Here is a 17,259-nt window from a genome sequence, read left to right as displayed (position 1 = left end):
GGGGGTTTTTTTTTTTTTTTTTTTTTTTTCTCCTTTTTTGTTTTTTTTTTTCGTGACCGGCAACGGATCGCAACCCTCAGTGTCGCGCCCGGACCGGACCGGGACCGGCAACGGGATCGCAATCCTCGGTGTTGCGCCCGCACCTCGCTCAGCCAGTGAGCGGCCGGTCTGTACGTGGGATCCGAACCCTCGGCGGGAGCGCCGCCACGCTCCCAAGCGGCGCAGTGTAGCAGTGCGCCACCGGGCCGGCCCGAGGGCATCTTTTTAAAGTCAGTGATATGGTAACTGATGCTTGTGATGTTGATGCTGAGTTGTGGAACAGATTATGGTATATTTAGAATATTCTTTAATAAAGTAGGGAAATATATAATAAATTATAATTTCTCTTAAAAATGGTGAATATTAAAAATAAGATGCTTCAGAGGTAGCTCATGTTCAGTGAACAGTGCAGTGGATTGGGAGCTGGCGTGCCTGCCTCTTCTGTCTTTGAATATGGCAAACTGATTTGTCTTGGCTAAGTAACTTCATGTCTTTGGGCTTAGATTTTCTTAACAGCGAAAGGAGTGAACTTATTTAATCTTTAAGGCTTAATTCAAATGTAAAAGTAATTCTATTAGGTCACTTTTCCTTATAGTACATTTGATTCTCCAGAGTTCAATGGTAGGCTCTTATAAAGAATATAAACGGAAAGCTCAAATAATTAGATACATCTTTATGATATTTTATTTATTATATACTTTATAAACAATGACTGATAAACTGTGAGTGTCCAGAAAAGATTAAACTGTATTCTGTATATTGAAAACATTTTTATTTCCTTACAGTACTAGGAAACAGGATAAATTCAAATTACATATGTCATTTCTAGTCTTTGCAGAATTTCATCTCTTGTATGCTGGAAAAGTTTAAGCTACTCCTTCCCCTTTTGACTATATTCCAAAGCTGCACTTAAACCATGTATTCTTTTAGACTTGTGGCAATAAGGCTCTAAACCAGAACTCTTCACCTGGCATATGTAAATGGATTTTAGGGGTTCTGTGGTTCCTTCCAGAACTGTATGTAATTTTGTATACAAAAATTGTGTGTATACATTTTTGTCTGGAGAATATCCATTCCTTTTTTCAGATTCTCAGTGGTTTCTCCTCCTCAAAAAAGTTTAGGAATCCTTGCATTGTGGGCAGCAATATATGAGTATTATTCCCCTGTCTTAATAAATGGGGAGTTCTGAATAGGGTATAACCTCCTTTCTATGTGTAAGGGCCATCTATAATACATTAATATGTAATTTCCTGCAGCTTTCTGGGATAATAGTAGAGTCACATATTACTTAGTAATCAGGTTCTGAAAATAGTTTGTCGGGCAAGGATTGAGAATAGTCAGAATTATCTAAAAAATCCTTTAAGTCACATGCATAAATTGCCCTTGTAGCTTTCATCTGGTTTAATTTGCTGTTCTCAAGTCTATTTTTACACTCTTTCTTCCCTTGATACAGGTAACTCAGATGATTCATCGCGAACCAGATAAACGTTTAGAGGCAGAAGATTACTTAAAACAGCAGCGTGGCAATGCCTTTCCTGAAATATTTTATACTTTCCTTCAGCCCTACATGGCTCAGTTTGCCAAGGAAACATTTCTCTCTGCAGATGAGCGTATTCTGGTTATACGGAAGGATTTGGGCAACATTATTCACAATCTCTGTGGACATGATCTGCTGGAAAAAGCAGAAGGAGAGCCTAAGGAAAATGGGCTGGTTATCTTGGTGTCTGTTATAACATCCTGCCTACAGACCCTTAAATACTGTGATTCCAAACTTGCTGCTTTGGAACTTATTCTCCATTTGGCCCCAAGATTAAGTGTAGAAATCCTTTTGGATCGTATTACACCATATCTTTTGCATTTCAGCAGTGACTCTGTTCCTAGAGTGAGAGCTGAAGCCTTGAGGACGTTGACCAAAGTTCTTGCTCTTGTCAAAGAGGTTCCTCGCAATGATATCAATATCTATCCGGAATATATTCTGCCAGGCATAGCCCACTTAGCCCAAGATGATGCTACTATTGTTAGACTAGCCTATGCTGGTAAGAGTTTAATGTTCAAGTAATAGGCACTGATATTTTTTAAGTTACTGACTATAATACCTCTCATTTTCTGATTTCTTTCAGAATACCAGATGTGGACTTTGGTCTTTGAACTATTTGTGTACATTTTAGTAATATTCATAGATAATGGGTTCCTGGGACTCAACTTTTGTGTTTTCTCTCATCTTTGAAGTGATCAGAACTATGAAGTGAAAAAGTATATAATATAGAATCTTGTGATTTTACTGGGAGTACTGTATTTAGCTTGGAATAAGACTAATGTTTATAAATATGTTCTTCTGATCTAGTGTCTTTAGGCTTTTATAAAGTTTCTCTGAACAAATATGCTCATTTGGCTGTTAGTTTTAGCATACAACAGTCTATTACTGTTGAAAAAGTTCAATTTTGCTGGGTAATTTGGTGTAGAAAGAACCTAGGATAGTAACTTACTGAATTTTAAGGCCCTTCTTTTAGTTACTATAGAGCTTAGGGTGTGTGGTTTCTTTGTGATGAGGTATGTGTGTTATATACACCTACCTGTTTTTCTTGTATTTCTCACTCATAAAAATCAGGTGATACAGATTCATGTTTTAACTCCCCAAATTAATTCCGAATGCTTATTTTTGCATGGAAAATGCCATTGAAACATTTATATAATTCCATACTTTATAATATAGATGGAAATCAGGGATTCTATTTTGAAGTCTTTGTAAATAGTGCATAGCACGTATGTAGTGATGACATCATCACTTCTCAGAAAGAAAGTTGCTTAGTTCATTTATTTTATGATTTTCTTGTCATTATTTTAATGTGAAAAATGGGAACATGTGAAAAATGGGTTTTGGACTCTGGCCTTATTCCTAGGCACATCTACAAAGTGATTGGTGGTCGTTGGGAGTTTTTTCCCCCATACATATATTTTTATTTATACTTGTCTCTCTGCCTGTTTATTTATTTGTGGTTTCTGGTTTCCATAACTGTATGATAAACATTTATAATTCACTTGGTAAATATAAATAAGTGAACCAGATAAAATCAAGTAAAAGAAAAGAAAAGCTTATAGGTTTTAAAAACAAGCTGTATCTTTCTTTACCAGAGTTTCATGATCTTAGTTCTGACCCAGTCTATCTTAGTGTGCTCTAAATTCTGTTAAATAGGTAAAGTTCTGGTGTGTAGGTGTCTTATTAATGTGTAGGCGCCATACTAACATATTGATATCCAAAATGTTAATATGTACTCATAGCCATAGCATAAAAATAATAGCTACTATTTATTGAAAAACCCACTGTGTGTCAGGGCATCTACTTCTCAAGGTTGTTGCAAGGGTTAGTTGTGAGGTCTTGCAACTAGTTCTTGCAACAACTATGAGCAATAGATGTTATATTACCTTCATTTTATAGGAAGTTGAAGTTAGGAGAGGCTAAATAACGTGACCCAAATGTATCTGGTCTAATTTCCCAGAGCTGCTGCTCTAGACCTTGATTTTGAAGTAGTTTTGCTTTTGTTTTGTCTTCTGGGTCTTGATGATGAGAATCCGTGATAACCCAGTGTCATTGCCAGTACTTTGCGGTGTCCTTTCTTCATGGCCCAGGACATGATAAAGCGGAATTTTTTAATAGAGCTAGAAGTCTGTTTGAACTAGTATGGTAAAGTATAATTAAACCACACATGTCAGTAATTATAAAAATTTAAAACTTGGTTAGATAGAGCATGGTATTGATAACACCAAGGTCAAGGGTTTGAATCCCCTTACCGGCTAGCTGCAAAAAAAAATTTTTACATCAACTTTTTTTTCCCCTTTATGGTATTCTTTGTCTTAGAGATGCTGGTATACATTTGTTCTTTTGTAAAGTGACCTTTAAGTGTGCTGTGGTTTATGGACTTAAATGGAGAAATAAACATAGATGTACTCAGACTTTAAAGGTGCCCAGGAAAGTAAGGGACTTTTCCTGATAAAGATATACTCATTAAAGTAGGGATATTCATCTAGAATTTTGGCTTGTTATCAGTAGATGGCCCAGAATTCTCCCATGTTTAAGGTGAGCAGGAATTAGAGGGTATTAACATCTTGCTTACTTAGCTTTCGTTCTAAGCAGAGCAATGTCCAACCTGGCAAGGGTGGGGAATGGGACACGAAGATGAAAGGAACCACTATATTTGATAGACTCAAAGTTCTCAACTACTTGTAAGGTACATTTCGATTTCAGGGTTGTTAAAAAGCAAGGAAAAATTGTTTTGTAAGTTTTAAGTTTAAGGTAGTTAGACTTCATATTCAGTGCTATTCACTACCAAGAAGGAAGACAGCACTCTTTGGCTGGTTATGGTCATATGTTAAGAAGCACAGAAGTAGGAAGCAAAGAAGTATACAGACACAGGAGTAAATAAAAATGGAAGGAAGAAGAAAGTATCAGCAAAGAGCAGGTATAATTGATAGCAAGTGTGACAGCAGAAATTAGAAGTAGATAATTTGCAGTGGTGAGGAGTGTCAAACAGTCTTAGTAATAGATTATCAGAAAGAGAAAGGAGAATGTAGACAATTACAGAAGTGTGGCAAACAGTCTCACACTTTAGTTCACTAAGAACTTCAGAGTATCACTTGTAGTCTAACAATGGTTGATTCCGTTTGGTAATGGCTCTTTGACATAGCTGTGACTCCTCATTTATGTTTGAAGAAGCTGACACCAACTAGTAAGTGGCAGGGTCAAGATTTGAGTCCAGGTCTGTCTGATTCCAAAGCCCAGCTTGATCTGTTATTTTAGTTATTTTAGTGTGAATGTTTCTATACTAGTCTAATAAATATCTTGCATAGTTTATTTCGTTATTTAAACGGGCATTTTGGAGATAGTTAAAGATTAGGAGATTAGTCACTAAAATTTGATTGGGGTAAGTGCCAAATTGAAAAGTCCTGCTTTTCTCCTTAGTTTTATGGTTATTGCTTATATGTATAAAGAGGGAGGAAAAGTTATAAGCATTACATAAGATTATAATTATTATAAATATTCTCCTTGTTTATTTTATAGAAAACATAGCTCTGCTGGCAGAAACAGCTCTGAGATTCCTGGAATTAGTACAGTTAAAAAATCTCAATATGGAAAATGACCCCAATAGTGAAGAAATAGATGAAGTTACACATCCAAATGGAAATTATGACACAGGTTGTATACTTTTCTTTTCCAAATTTCCTATTATTTAGAATGAATTGCTAATGCTAACTTGTAAAAACTATCATTTGTAGTTTCCATGTAAGATGATGGAATACCAGATACATAGATAGGAAGGGTTCCTGGTGTCTGATTGTTCTATCTTCATACACTGCTACCTAGCTGGAAAATGATTAGCTTGTCACCATGGGTACTAAACTCAAATGTTTTTCAGCCAGAACTGATTTTAGTGAACAGTAAAACTAGCTGAATTATATAATTCTCATAAAAGAAGAAAAAGGGACCGGCCCCGTGGTGCACTCGGGAGAGTGCAGCACTGGGAGCGCAGCGGCGCTCCCGCCGAGGGTTCGGATCCTATACGGAAGTGGCCGGTGCGGGCGACGCCACACCAAGGGTTGCTATCCCCTTACCGGTCACGAAAAAGACAAAAAAAAAAAGAAAAAGAAACACCATAAGTAAAAATCTTAACCTTTTCTCCTTTTGTGAGTATATTGAGTATTTTCAGTCATAAACTGTGTTTATTTCATACTATCTGTGATTTTTGTATCAAAACTCACCCTTTTTACCATGAAAGAACAGATGTCAAAAATATTGAGGTCAAAATCCCTGTCTTAGGTTTCTTAACATCTGTATAATTCTGAATAGGTTTTTAGTTAATGTTTGTTGCATGAAAGATTTGGAAGTAATAATACACTTAACCTGTTCCAAGATGTTTCTCATTGAAGAAAACTAGAGAATTCTAGTTTTCAGATTTTTATGCTATAGACAACTTACTGTTAGAATGGCACCATTTTTAGACAGCATATATTACCTGGAGTTGAATACAATGGAATAATTTTGAATTTACAGGAGAATGTGTCAGAAAGGAAATCCTAGCTTTTTTCATGGAATTGCTTGGAAAATAATACTGTCCTGCATTTTACAACCATGTAATTGGACCTTTTTAGATAATGGAGTTAGGTGTTAAATTTTGGGGGGAGTTAATCTAAAGGTTTTCTTAATGTGAGCATATAATTTTGCATATCAGACTGGCCACCTTTTCTCTTGACAGTAGCTGGACCAGGAGTGGCCACTGCCCTGTTCATTTAGTCAACAGATATTGTTAAATGTAAGTGCTGCATCAGGCAATTATAAACCTGCTCTAAGCACTCGGGATACGGTGGTGAATAAGACAGAAACAATGTCTACTCTTGAGCTTACATTTTAGTAAGGGAAAAACAACAACTAAGAAAATAGACGAATAAAAAGGGAAGGGTGAGTAGGAGATCAAATTAGAGAAGGCAACAGTGGCCAAAAATCATGTAAAGCCTGGACAGAACTTGCAGTGTATTTTCTGGCTTTTGAAAATATAACAAACTGACCCTTAAAACGGCTTTCTAAAAGTATTGCTCAGTACCATCATATTATGTCCTGAACCTCCCCAGTATGTCCTTGATTAAGTTGATCTTAATGGGTCAGTATGATCTTCTCTCTGGTGCTTACCTGTAATTTTCTCCTTGAGCTCATAAATGGCACTGTTTAATTAGTGAGATAGTAGCCATGCTTGTGGCATCCGCTTAGTATGATATTCTTCAGTTTATATTTCAGTTTCCCATTCTTCAGAGTTTTGAATAGTGGAAAAACTGATTATTTCTGTGGTGGCTTCTGTAATCATTCTATTCCTCTGTAGAGTAAAAAAAGAAGACTGTGTCTATATATGTTGGGAAAAAATTGATCCTATCTTTATTTATTTTGTTTTTTAAGAGCTCCAAGCCTTACATGAAATGGTCCAACAGAAAGTTGTCACTTTGCTAAGTGACCCTGAAAATATCGTGAAACAAACCTTAATGGAAAATGGAATAACACGGCTGTGTGTATTTTTTGGACGTCAGAAAGCCAACGATGTTTTGTTGTCCCACATGATCACTTTCCTAAATGATAAGAATGATTGGCATCTACGTGGAGCTTTTTTTGATAGTATAGTTGGTATGTTTTTTGTCTGTTTTTAAATTCATCTTTAAGATTTTAAATTATCCTCTTAAGCAAGTGCTTCCATGCAATCTGAAGTATAGGTGGTGATACTACCAAATTTCATTAATAACAAAATGAGTTCCTAGTATTTTTGTCTCCGTATTGTTTTTGGATGATGTAAGTATTTTAGCTGATCAAGAGGTTGGTTAATTAACCTGTGGTATATATCCATATGAAGGAATACCAAATGTCATTAAAAACTGTTTTAAAAGAATAATGACCTGGGAAGGTACCATGAAATATTGTTAAAGTGACTAAAGTAGGTGATAAATCTACTTAAAGTATGATCCCAGTTGTGTAAAGGTAATAACAGAAATTATGTATGTTTATAAAAAAAAAAAAGGCTGGAATATACTAACATTAATAGTGGTTATCTTTGGGGCTGCAAAAGTAGATGATTGTTTTCTTTGTATTTTCTGTCAGATTTTCTACGGTGAACATGCATCATTTTTAGAATCAGAAAATAACAGTTAAAATATAATTATTGTTGAAAATCAGTCTAACTGGAAAGAAATGAAAACATACAGGCTTTGCTCTGTGGAAACTGAAGACTTGTGAAAAATTAAGCAGGTTTTTTTGCTCTTTCATTTTGCAATTTTTGATTTTCAGATTTATCTAAAGAAAACAGACATTTTGTATTTTATCTGTATGACTCCTATTATACTTAGATCCAAAATTGTAAATAAATGAAGTAGACCTTATTTTGAGTGAGTTAAGTCACATTTGATATAGGATTTAATATTTTTCTTTTTTCTTTTTTTTTTTTTTGGTGGCTGGCGGATTTTTCTGTTTTGAATAATAACTGAGCCCCTTTCGTCCTGAATGTACTGATCTTTTCAATTTTAAATTTGGTCAGTCATGAAATATTGTATGCTAAATTCATGTTATTATGATTCCCCACTAACCCTTTTTATATAATTTCCCACATGATTCTGACAGCTTGTCTGTTAATCCAAAAGGTTTGAAGACTATTCTACACATTGGAAAGCTTGGCTGGTATCCAAACTTTCTTATGAGGTAGCAGAAAGTTGTAAGGTTTTAAGTTTTGGTTTCCAGTAATGTAGGAAAGTTAATTGCTATAAGGTTCCTGCTTTGTTACTGGAAATTACTGTTCCTCCTCTTTTCAGACATCTTTAGTTTGTTTTTTATTTTTGCATTAGTTTGTTGATGTATTTCAGTCTTGGATCTTGGACTCCATCTAACTTGGTTCCTGAGTACAGTATACTTTCTCACATCCTTTTGTCCTCCTTGCTCTCTTTGTTTTCCAAATAATCTTATTTTTTATTTCTTTTCTCATGAAAAGGTGGTTCTTAGAACTTCCCCCATCTATTGGTCAATTTATTTGTGTTTTGGAACATATCTTTATATTAGTTCTCTTTTCATTGATTCTTTTGAGAAGATAGAATGAATAGACATATGTAACAGTGCTTGGCACATAAGTGCTGTAAATATATTATATTACTTCTTAATCTTATTCTTTTTTTCTTTACTTAATTTATTATTATTATTATTTTACATTCAAAGATGTTGAGGAGCAGTGGGGGGGCAGGTAGGAGGGAAGTAGGGAAACAGGTGGGGGGCAGGGCTGGCCTGGTTGCAAGGGGTGGGGGGAGCGTGGCTGAGGCCCTCAGCCTAATCTTATTCTTAAGCTTTTTTCTAGTGACATATTCTAAGCATTTCCTCATGTCATTAAAAATTCTTTGAAACTGTAACTTAATAAATCTAAATTATTCCATTATGTAGTTTTACCAAAATTTAACTCTTCTTTTGAATATTTAAGTTATTTTCATATTTAAATAATGATTGTCACAACAGAATAAAATAATTATCTTTACTGTTCATTTATGAATGACACTTATGAATATGAATTGTAAAAACCTTGAGTTGGGAAACTTCCTATAGTACTTACTATAAAAACCATAGTTCTTTGTATTTCAATTTAAAAAATTATTAAAAAGAAAAAAAGTTATTTTCTTATTTTTCCACCATATACTATACAGACATTCTTTCATGTATTTGTTTAATATATAAAATGTGTACTTAAGTAATTGTTTCTGATTATTTTCTCAAGGTAGAAGTAAAACATTTTTTTTTTTTTTTGGCTGACTGGAATAGAAATTGAACCCTAGACCTTGGTGTTTACAGTACTACCCTCTAACAACTGAGCTAACTGCCCAGCTTGAGGTGTAAACTTTAAATTATTGGGTTAAAGAATATGTTTATATTTTTAAAACGATACACTTATAAGTTTTTCAAAAATATTATATATTTTCCATTCCTATCTGCATAAGTGCTGCACACTCTTCCAGCATGGAATAGGTTTTACTTAAGTCTTTGGCAGTTGGAAGAGTAAAATGATAACTTGTTTTTGTGTATACTGATTTGCTGCTTAACTATCAGGTTGAAAAACTCGTGTTGATTACTCATTCATATTTCTTATTCTATGAATTTTTTTATTCATTATTTTGGCCCACTTTTTCTGATGGAGTTATATATACTTGGTTTTTTATGGGCCTTTTATATATACACAAAGAACATTAATTTTTTAATCATTTTGAGGGCAGGTACTTTTCTCAGTTTGTTTTTTAACATGGTTTTTGTTTTTTATTTTTTTAAACAATTTTTATGTAGTCAATTTGTTTGATCTTTGTGATTTTTTTTGTTTTTACTTTTTTACTTAAAGTTTTTTCCCATTCCCAAATTAGGTTAATCATCTGTTGTGTGCTTGGTTTCTTCTCTTTTCAATGCCCTATTTTTCACACTTAACTTTTTAGTTAGTCTTTATTTTGGGCTGTGGTATAAGGTGAAATAGGTTTTTTTGTTTACAGAAATATAGCCAATTTTCTCATCATTATTTATTAAACATTTCATTTATTTCCCATTGATTTGTGTAGCTTTCTTTATCTGCTGCATGATTCCGTATGGCTCAGGTTTCTGTATCTAGTCTGTTCCATTGATTTCTGTATTCTTGTATTCATGGCCATATTATATTTATATTATTATATATTTTTAATCAGCTTTAGTATCTGGTAGTATGTTCTTAGATGTCACTCTTCATTTACAAAATATTTTTAGCTATTTTAGCTCATAGTACATTTTAGTTTGTAAAGTTCCTAAATATCCACCGGAATTTTAGATAGTATTTTTCCTTTTATTAAAGAATACAATTCTAAGATTATTTTTTAACCTTAGGGAGATATGCTTTTGGAAATTATTTAAAATTTATTCAAAATTTATAAAGTAATATATGAAAAGCAATAGTTGGAATTTCCAAAAGCTGTTACTCAGGTTTGTGTTTTTGGTTTAGTGTCTTTGGGTGATTACCACCATATCTCTAAACAATATTTTTGTATTACTATGTTTAGAATGATCAGCTTTATTTAGACTTTATCTCTCCAGTTTTTTCTATGCCAGATGAAGATTTAATTCACTCATACCATGCTTGATCCTTCATCCCTTCTCAGTTTTTAAGATGATCACTGTTTTCAGAGCTTTAGTTTTTAGTTTGTTGTTTTTATAACTTTAAGTAATTAGCCCTATTTGCTGTTGCTCTACCTTTCACTCTGATTTTCACTATAAGATTAGTAGTGCAAATTTTCTTTCTCTCCACCTTTCTCCTTGGTTTTTGGTTGAGAATTCAGAATTCTCACTAACAATTTTATTGTCATGGTTGACAATATTTACATTGTTTTATAATCATAATAAAGCCTTTTGTGTATAGACTGATTCTGATGGTTCAAAACAAAATTTACATGATTATGAATATATGAATTTTACTGACTGTAGAGCCAAGTAGTGTGCTATAATTATATTTCCTTCACCGCAGTCCCAATTACATGATCCCCTGACCACTTGAGGATGTTTATAGCAAGGTCAATGGATTTTACTTACTTCTTGCAATAACTAAATACATTGCACATTTTAAATATTTCATATTTAGACTGTGACTGTCATGAACAACTTTTTGCTTGTCCTGGCATTTTAGATTCCTTCGTTTTCCTTTTTTTTGGCTACTGGCTGGTACAGGGATCCAAACCTTTGCCCTTGGTGTTATAATATCACATTTTAACCACCTGAGCTAACCAGCCAGCCCATTTTTCTTTTAAAGAGAAAAGTAATATATCCTCTTTGCCATGTCTTTGATATCTAGCTTTTTTCTTATCAATTTTATTTGTTGCTTGGAATCTATTCCATTTTTCTTCTTGATAACAGTCTTGAAACTTATTTACCTTTAGTTCTAATTTAGAGTGACTGATTTGTAGATCTTTGCTTGCTGTAGTTTTTTTCCCCACGAATTCTTAGGTTCAATCTACTACTTTGTATATTCTGCATCTTTCTCTTTATTTTGCTGGAGTACATCCTCAAGAAATTTTCTTAGAAAGGGTTGAATGAGAGGTAAACCTCTACAGTCCTTGTATGTCTTGAAAAGACTTATTTTTGTTTTCTTATTTAATCAACACTTTGGGTGTATAATTTCTTCCATAACTTTGAAGATCTTACTCTGTTGTCTTCTAACCTCTTTTGTTTCTGAAGGTCATTGGTGCCAGTCTTGATTCTTCTTCCTTTTTAGGAGACACACATATATATATATATATAAAAGTATATAAAATGTTTTTTTTTTTTCCTTTTTGTCTTTTTTCGTGTCCGACAACGGATCGCAACCCTCAGTGTCGCGCCCATACCGGACCGGGACCGGCAACGGGATCGCAACCCTCAGTGTCGCACCCGCGCCTCGCTCAGCCAGTGAGCGGGAACCGGTCTGTATGTGGGATCCGAACCCTCGGCGGGAGCGCCGCCGCGCTCCCAAGCGGCGCACTGTAGCAGTGCGCCACCGGGCTGGCCCATAAAATATGTATTTTTTTTGGAGACTTTTTTTGGTAAGTTCTTAGGATCTTTGCTTTTCTGTTATGTCCTAGAATTCCTTGATGACTTACTTTGGTGCAGGTCTTTTTTCATTTATTATACTGAGTGGGAAGTGCAGTATTTTTTCCTGGATTATTGTTCAATATGTTAGGCTTTTGATTAATTTTATTGTTTTACTTAATGATACTTAATGATACATTTCAGGTACTGAATTATCATGTAATGTTGCTTCTCATTTTCAGGTGTTGCTGCCTATGTTGGCTGGCAGAGCTCCTCAATTCTCAAGCCCTTGCTGCAACAAGGTCTTAGTGATGCTGAGGAATTTGTTATTGTGAAAGCTCTTAATGCCCTTACTTGTATGTGTCAGTTAGGGCTGCTACAAAAACCCCATGTCTACGAATTTGCCAGTGACATTGGTAAGTGTCTGTTTCTCAAAATTAGAATGGGAAAATTAGAGTGTGGGAAGAACTTTCTAGTATTTCTAGGTAATATAGAGGAAGAATTGCAACTTTATCATACCTGCTATTGGTTGCATGTGTATGCATGTGTGCACATGCATGTATGCATGCTTGTATATATGTGAGAGAGACACAAGCAGACTCATTTGGTCTTCTAGCCCAGGTTGGGAAATATTGCTTGTTTTCATCTGTTAAGTCTTTGTGACCCTTGAAAAAATCAATGTGTTCTTTGTTTGTTTGTTTTGTAACCTGATGTAGGTAAAGAGTTGACTATTCTGAAGATTAAACCTGATGATTAAACCTATTTTTGGACACTTGGCCACTAGTCAAATTGAAAATTGTATGTGAAATATTGTCTATGACATCTGTGATTGCATTGATTGCCAGTTAAAAATTCATAGCATTGAAGTTACTAATGTTAGTGATTTTATGAACCAATGAAAGAAATTAATTATTTGACCTTTTCAGCACTCATCTATTTCCCTCAAACTTTTAAAATTAGTAATAAGAGCAAACAAATATAGCAGATTTTATAATTAAGAATATCTGTAACTTTTTGTCTTACCATGTCATTTTCAGAAAGGAAGCAATGTAAGAGTTGTGTGTACTGAAAGGACATAAAATCTTAGAAAATTGCTTTTTTAGATAAAGTACTTAATTGCTCTTAAATTCTCTGCCAAGGAAAATTAATAAATAGTCAAAATTGGTTAGACTTCAATAAGAGATTTTCCTTGAGGTAATCCTCAGAGAAGAAAAGAGAATGGAGTTATTATTTATTTTGATTTTTGAGAAACTAGATGGTAGATAGTAGAAATAAAAATTCTGGAATATTCGTAGGCACGAATAAAGCTTTTTAAAACATTCATGAAAAAAAATTTTTTTTTAGTGGCTGGCTGGTATGAGGGTCTGAACCCTTAAACTTAGTGTTATAATACCATGCTCTATCAACTGAGCTAACTTGTCAGCCCCGAAATTTGTGGAAAATTAAAGCATATATAGTTTTCTTACTTTGCACTCTAATATCTAGAATTGTTCTTTTAGTTTGTAATTTTAATTTGGTTTGAATTTTTGATGATTCTGTTAAAAATAATTGGAAATTTAGTAGAATGATTGAGTATTGGGAACACAGTCATGATAAGAATCTGCATTACATGGAAATGTTTTTGATTTTTCACATAAGCTACAGAGTGCTGAACTTTGAGGGATTCATTAGAACTGAATTTGGTACCAACTGTGGATTAAAAAAAAAGCCTTGCTGAGAAAAACCAAATAAATAATTATTTATTGGCATTCTCAATTATTTAAAAGTAAAAATCTTTTGTACTTTTCAGTAGGTGTAACTTAGAAACACCTGCTTATTTAAAACAAATGATAAACTATATATCTGTCGTTCTGTCTCCAAACTATGTGTAATCTGTTGTAGTGATTCTTTTTCCCTCAGCTTTACTGAGGTATAATTGACAGATAAACATTTTGTATATTTATGGTGTACAACGTGATGTGTTGATATATGTATACTTTATGAAATGATTACCACAGTGAAGCTAATTAACATACTCATCATCTCACATAATTATCATTTTTTTTTGTGGTGAGAACACTTAAGATCTATGCTCTTAGCGATTTTCAAGTATACAGTACATTATTACCTATAGTGACCATATTGTACAATAGACTCCAGGACTTATTCATCTTGTCTAACTGATACTTTGCACCCTTTGACCAATATCTCCCTATTTCACTCCACCCCTAACCCAGCTCCTGGCAAGCACCATTCTAATCTTTGCTTCTGAGTTCAAGTTTTTTAGATTCCACATATAAATCAGATCATACAGTATTTGTTTTTCTGTCCTTGGCTTATTTCACTTAGCATAATGTCCTCCAGATTCATATATGTTGCAAATGACAGGATTTCCTTCATTTTTAAGGCCAAATAGTATTTCGTTGTATGTATATACCACATTTTCTTTATCCATTCATCAGTCAATGGACACTTAGTGTTGATTTCATTTCTTGGCTATTGTGAATAATGCTGCAGTGAACATGGGAGTGCAGATATCTCTTCAATATACTGATCTCATTTCCTTTGGATATATACCTAGAAGTGAGATTGCTAGATCATAAGTAGTTCCTTTTTTAATTTTTGAGGAAACTCCATGCTGTTTTCCATAATGGCTATATAGGTTGAGTATCCTTTATCCAAAATGCTTGGGATCAGAAATGTTTCAGATTTTGGAAGGCATATTGGTTGAGCATCCCTAACCAAAAATCCAAAATTCGAAATGCTTCAATGAGCTTTTTTTTGGGGGGGAGCATCATGTTAGTGCTCAAAAAGTTTTGGATTTGGAGCATATTTTTGGATTTCCAGATTAGGAATGCTCAACCCATGCTAATTTACATTCCCACCAACAGTGTGCCAGGGCTCTCTTTTCTCCACATCTTTGCCAGTACTTTTTTTTTTTTTTTTTTTTTTTGATAATAGCCATCCTGACAGGTGTGAGATGATATCTCATTGTTGGTTTGATTTGCATTTTGTTGGTTTAGTGACATTGAGCATTTTTTGGTATACTTTTTGGCCATTTCTATGTCTTTTTCTGAGAAATGTCTATTCCAGTCCTTTGCTCATTTGAATTTCTTATATACTTTGGATTTTAACCCTTATCAAGTATATGGTTTGCAGATATTTTTTCCCATTCTGTAGGTTGCATCTTCACTCTTGATTGTTTCCTTTGCTGTGCAGAAGCTTTTTAGTTTAAAGCAGTCCTATTTGTCTGTTTTCGCTTTATTGCCTGTGCTTTTGGGGCCATATCCAAAAAATCATTACCTGGACCAATGCCAAGAAGCTTTCCCCCTATGTTTTATTTTTGTAATTTTACAGTTTCAGGTCTTTCATTTAAGTGTTTTTTTTTTTTTTTTTTTTTTAAACAGAAGACTGGTAAGGATATCTTAACCCTTGACTTGGTATTGTCAGCACCACGCTCTCCCAAGTGAGCTAACCGGCCATCCCTATATAGGGATTTGAACCTGTGGCTTTGGTGTTATCAGCACCACACTCTCCCAAGTGAGCAATGGGCCAGCCCTTATGTGTTCAATATATTTTGAGTAGATTTTTGTACACGGGGTGAGATAAGGTTCAATGTCATTCGTCTGCGAGTGGATATCTAGTTTTCCAAACACCATTTATTGAAGAGACTGTCCTTTCCCCAATGTGTATTCTTCGTATCTTTGTCCAAGATCACGTTGATCGTAATTTGATGGGTTTATTTCTGGGCTCTGTTTGTTCCATTGGTCTATATGTATGTCTGATTTTATGCCAGTACTTAATTACTACAGTTTTGTAGTATTTTTTGAAATCAGGAAGTATGATTCCTCTAGTTTGGTTCTTTTTGCTCAAGATCTCTTAGGCTATTCCCAGTCTTTGTGTTTTCATATGTATTTTAGGATTGTTTTTTCTATTTCTGTGAAAAATGTCGTTAGAATTATGATAGGGATTGTATTGAGTCTGTACAATGCTTTGGGTAGTATGGATATTTTAACAATATCAATTCTTCCAACCCATGAACACGGGATATCTTTATATCTATTTGTGTCTTTTTCACTTTTTTCATCAGTGTTTTATAGTTTTTGGTGCACAGATCTTTTACCTCCTTGATCAAATTTATTTCTAAGCATTTCATTCTCTTAGATGCTATTGTAAATGGGATTGTTCTTTAATTTATTTTCAGATAGTTAATTGTTAGTGTATAGAAACATAATTGATTTTTGCATATTCACTTTGTATTCTGCAAGTTTACTGAATTTGTTTATTAGTACTAATGGGTTTTTGGTGGAGTCTTTAAGGTTTTGTATATATAAGATCATGTCATCTACAAACAGAGACAGTTTAACTTTTTCCTTTCCAATCTGGATACTTTTCATTTCTTTTTCTTCACTAATTGCTCTGACTAGGAATTCCAGTACTATGTTGAATAGAAATGATGAGAGTAGGGGGCCGGCCCGGTGGCGCACTGGATAAGTGCGCCGCTTGTGAAACGCGGCGGCGTTCCCGCCCGAGGGTTCGGATCCCACATGCAGACCGGTTCCCGCTCACTGGCTGAGCGAGGCGCGGGAGCAACACCGAGGGTTGCAATCCCGTTGCCGGTCCCCGGTCCGGTACGGGGACAACACTGAGGGTTGCGATCCATTGCCAGACACGGAAAAAGACAAAAAAGACAAAAAAAAAAAAAAAGAAATGAGAGTAGGGATTTTTACACCTGTGTTCATCAGGATTTTGGCCTGTAATTTTCTTTCTTTGTTGTGTCCTGTTCTAGCTTTGGTTGTAGGGTAATAATGGCCTTGTAAGATGAATTTTGAAGTCTTTTTCTCCTCTTCAATATTTTGGGAGAGTTTGAGAAGGACTGGCATTAATTCTTTCTTAAACATTTGGTAAAATTCACCAGTAAAGCCTTAGGCTTTTTTTTTGTTGGGACGTTTTCAATTTCTGATTCAGTTGCCTTCTAATTTGTCTGTTCAGATTTTGTTTCCTCATGATTCAGTCTTGGTACGTTGTATGTTTATAGGAATTTTCCATTTCTTCTAGATTATCTAATTGTTGGTGTATAATTGTTCATAATAGTCTCTTATAATCCTTTGTATTTTTTTTTTTTTTTTGTCTTTTGTCTTTTTCCATGTCCGGCAACGGATCGCAACCCT

At 34.4% G+C, this 17,259-nt stretch overlaps 1 protein-coding gene across 2 annotated transcripts in view; it reads left to right on the top strand.

The window, feature by feature from the left end:
• PIK3R4 (phosphoinositide-3-kinase, regulatory subunit 4) overlaps window positions 1–17,259 on the top strand; it is an 83,274-nt gene that overhangs the window by 13,084 nt on the left and 52,931 nt on the right. For both annotated transcript variants that reach the window (XM_008571994.1, XM_008571995.1), the window contains exons 4-7: window positions 1,493–2,075; window positions 5,096–5,230; window positions 6,980–7,201; window positions 12,352–12,525. In XM_008571994.1, the coding sequence (XP_008570216.1) occupies window positions 1,493–2,075; window positions 5,096–5,230; window positions 6,980–7,201; window positions 12,352–12,525 (1,114 nt within the window). The remainder of the gene's footprint in view (window positions 1–1,492; window positions 2,076–5,095; window positions 5,231–6,979; window positions 7,202–12,351; window positions 12,526–17,259) is intronic.

This window comes from Galeopterus variegatus, unplaced genomic scaffold (genome assembly GCF_000696425.1).
Source record: "Galeopterus variegatus unplaced genomic scaffold, G_variegatus-3.0.2 Scaffold743, whole genome shotgun sequence".
Classification (NCBI taxonomy): domain Eukaryota; kingdom Metazoa; phylum Chordata; class Mammalia; order Dermoptera; family Cynocephalidae; genus Galeopterus; species Galeopterus variegatus.
The sequence above is the reverse complement of the archived record's forward strand: the minus strand, read 5'-3'. Positions and strand labels throughout refer to the sequence as shown.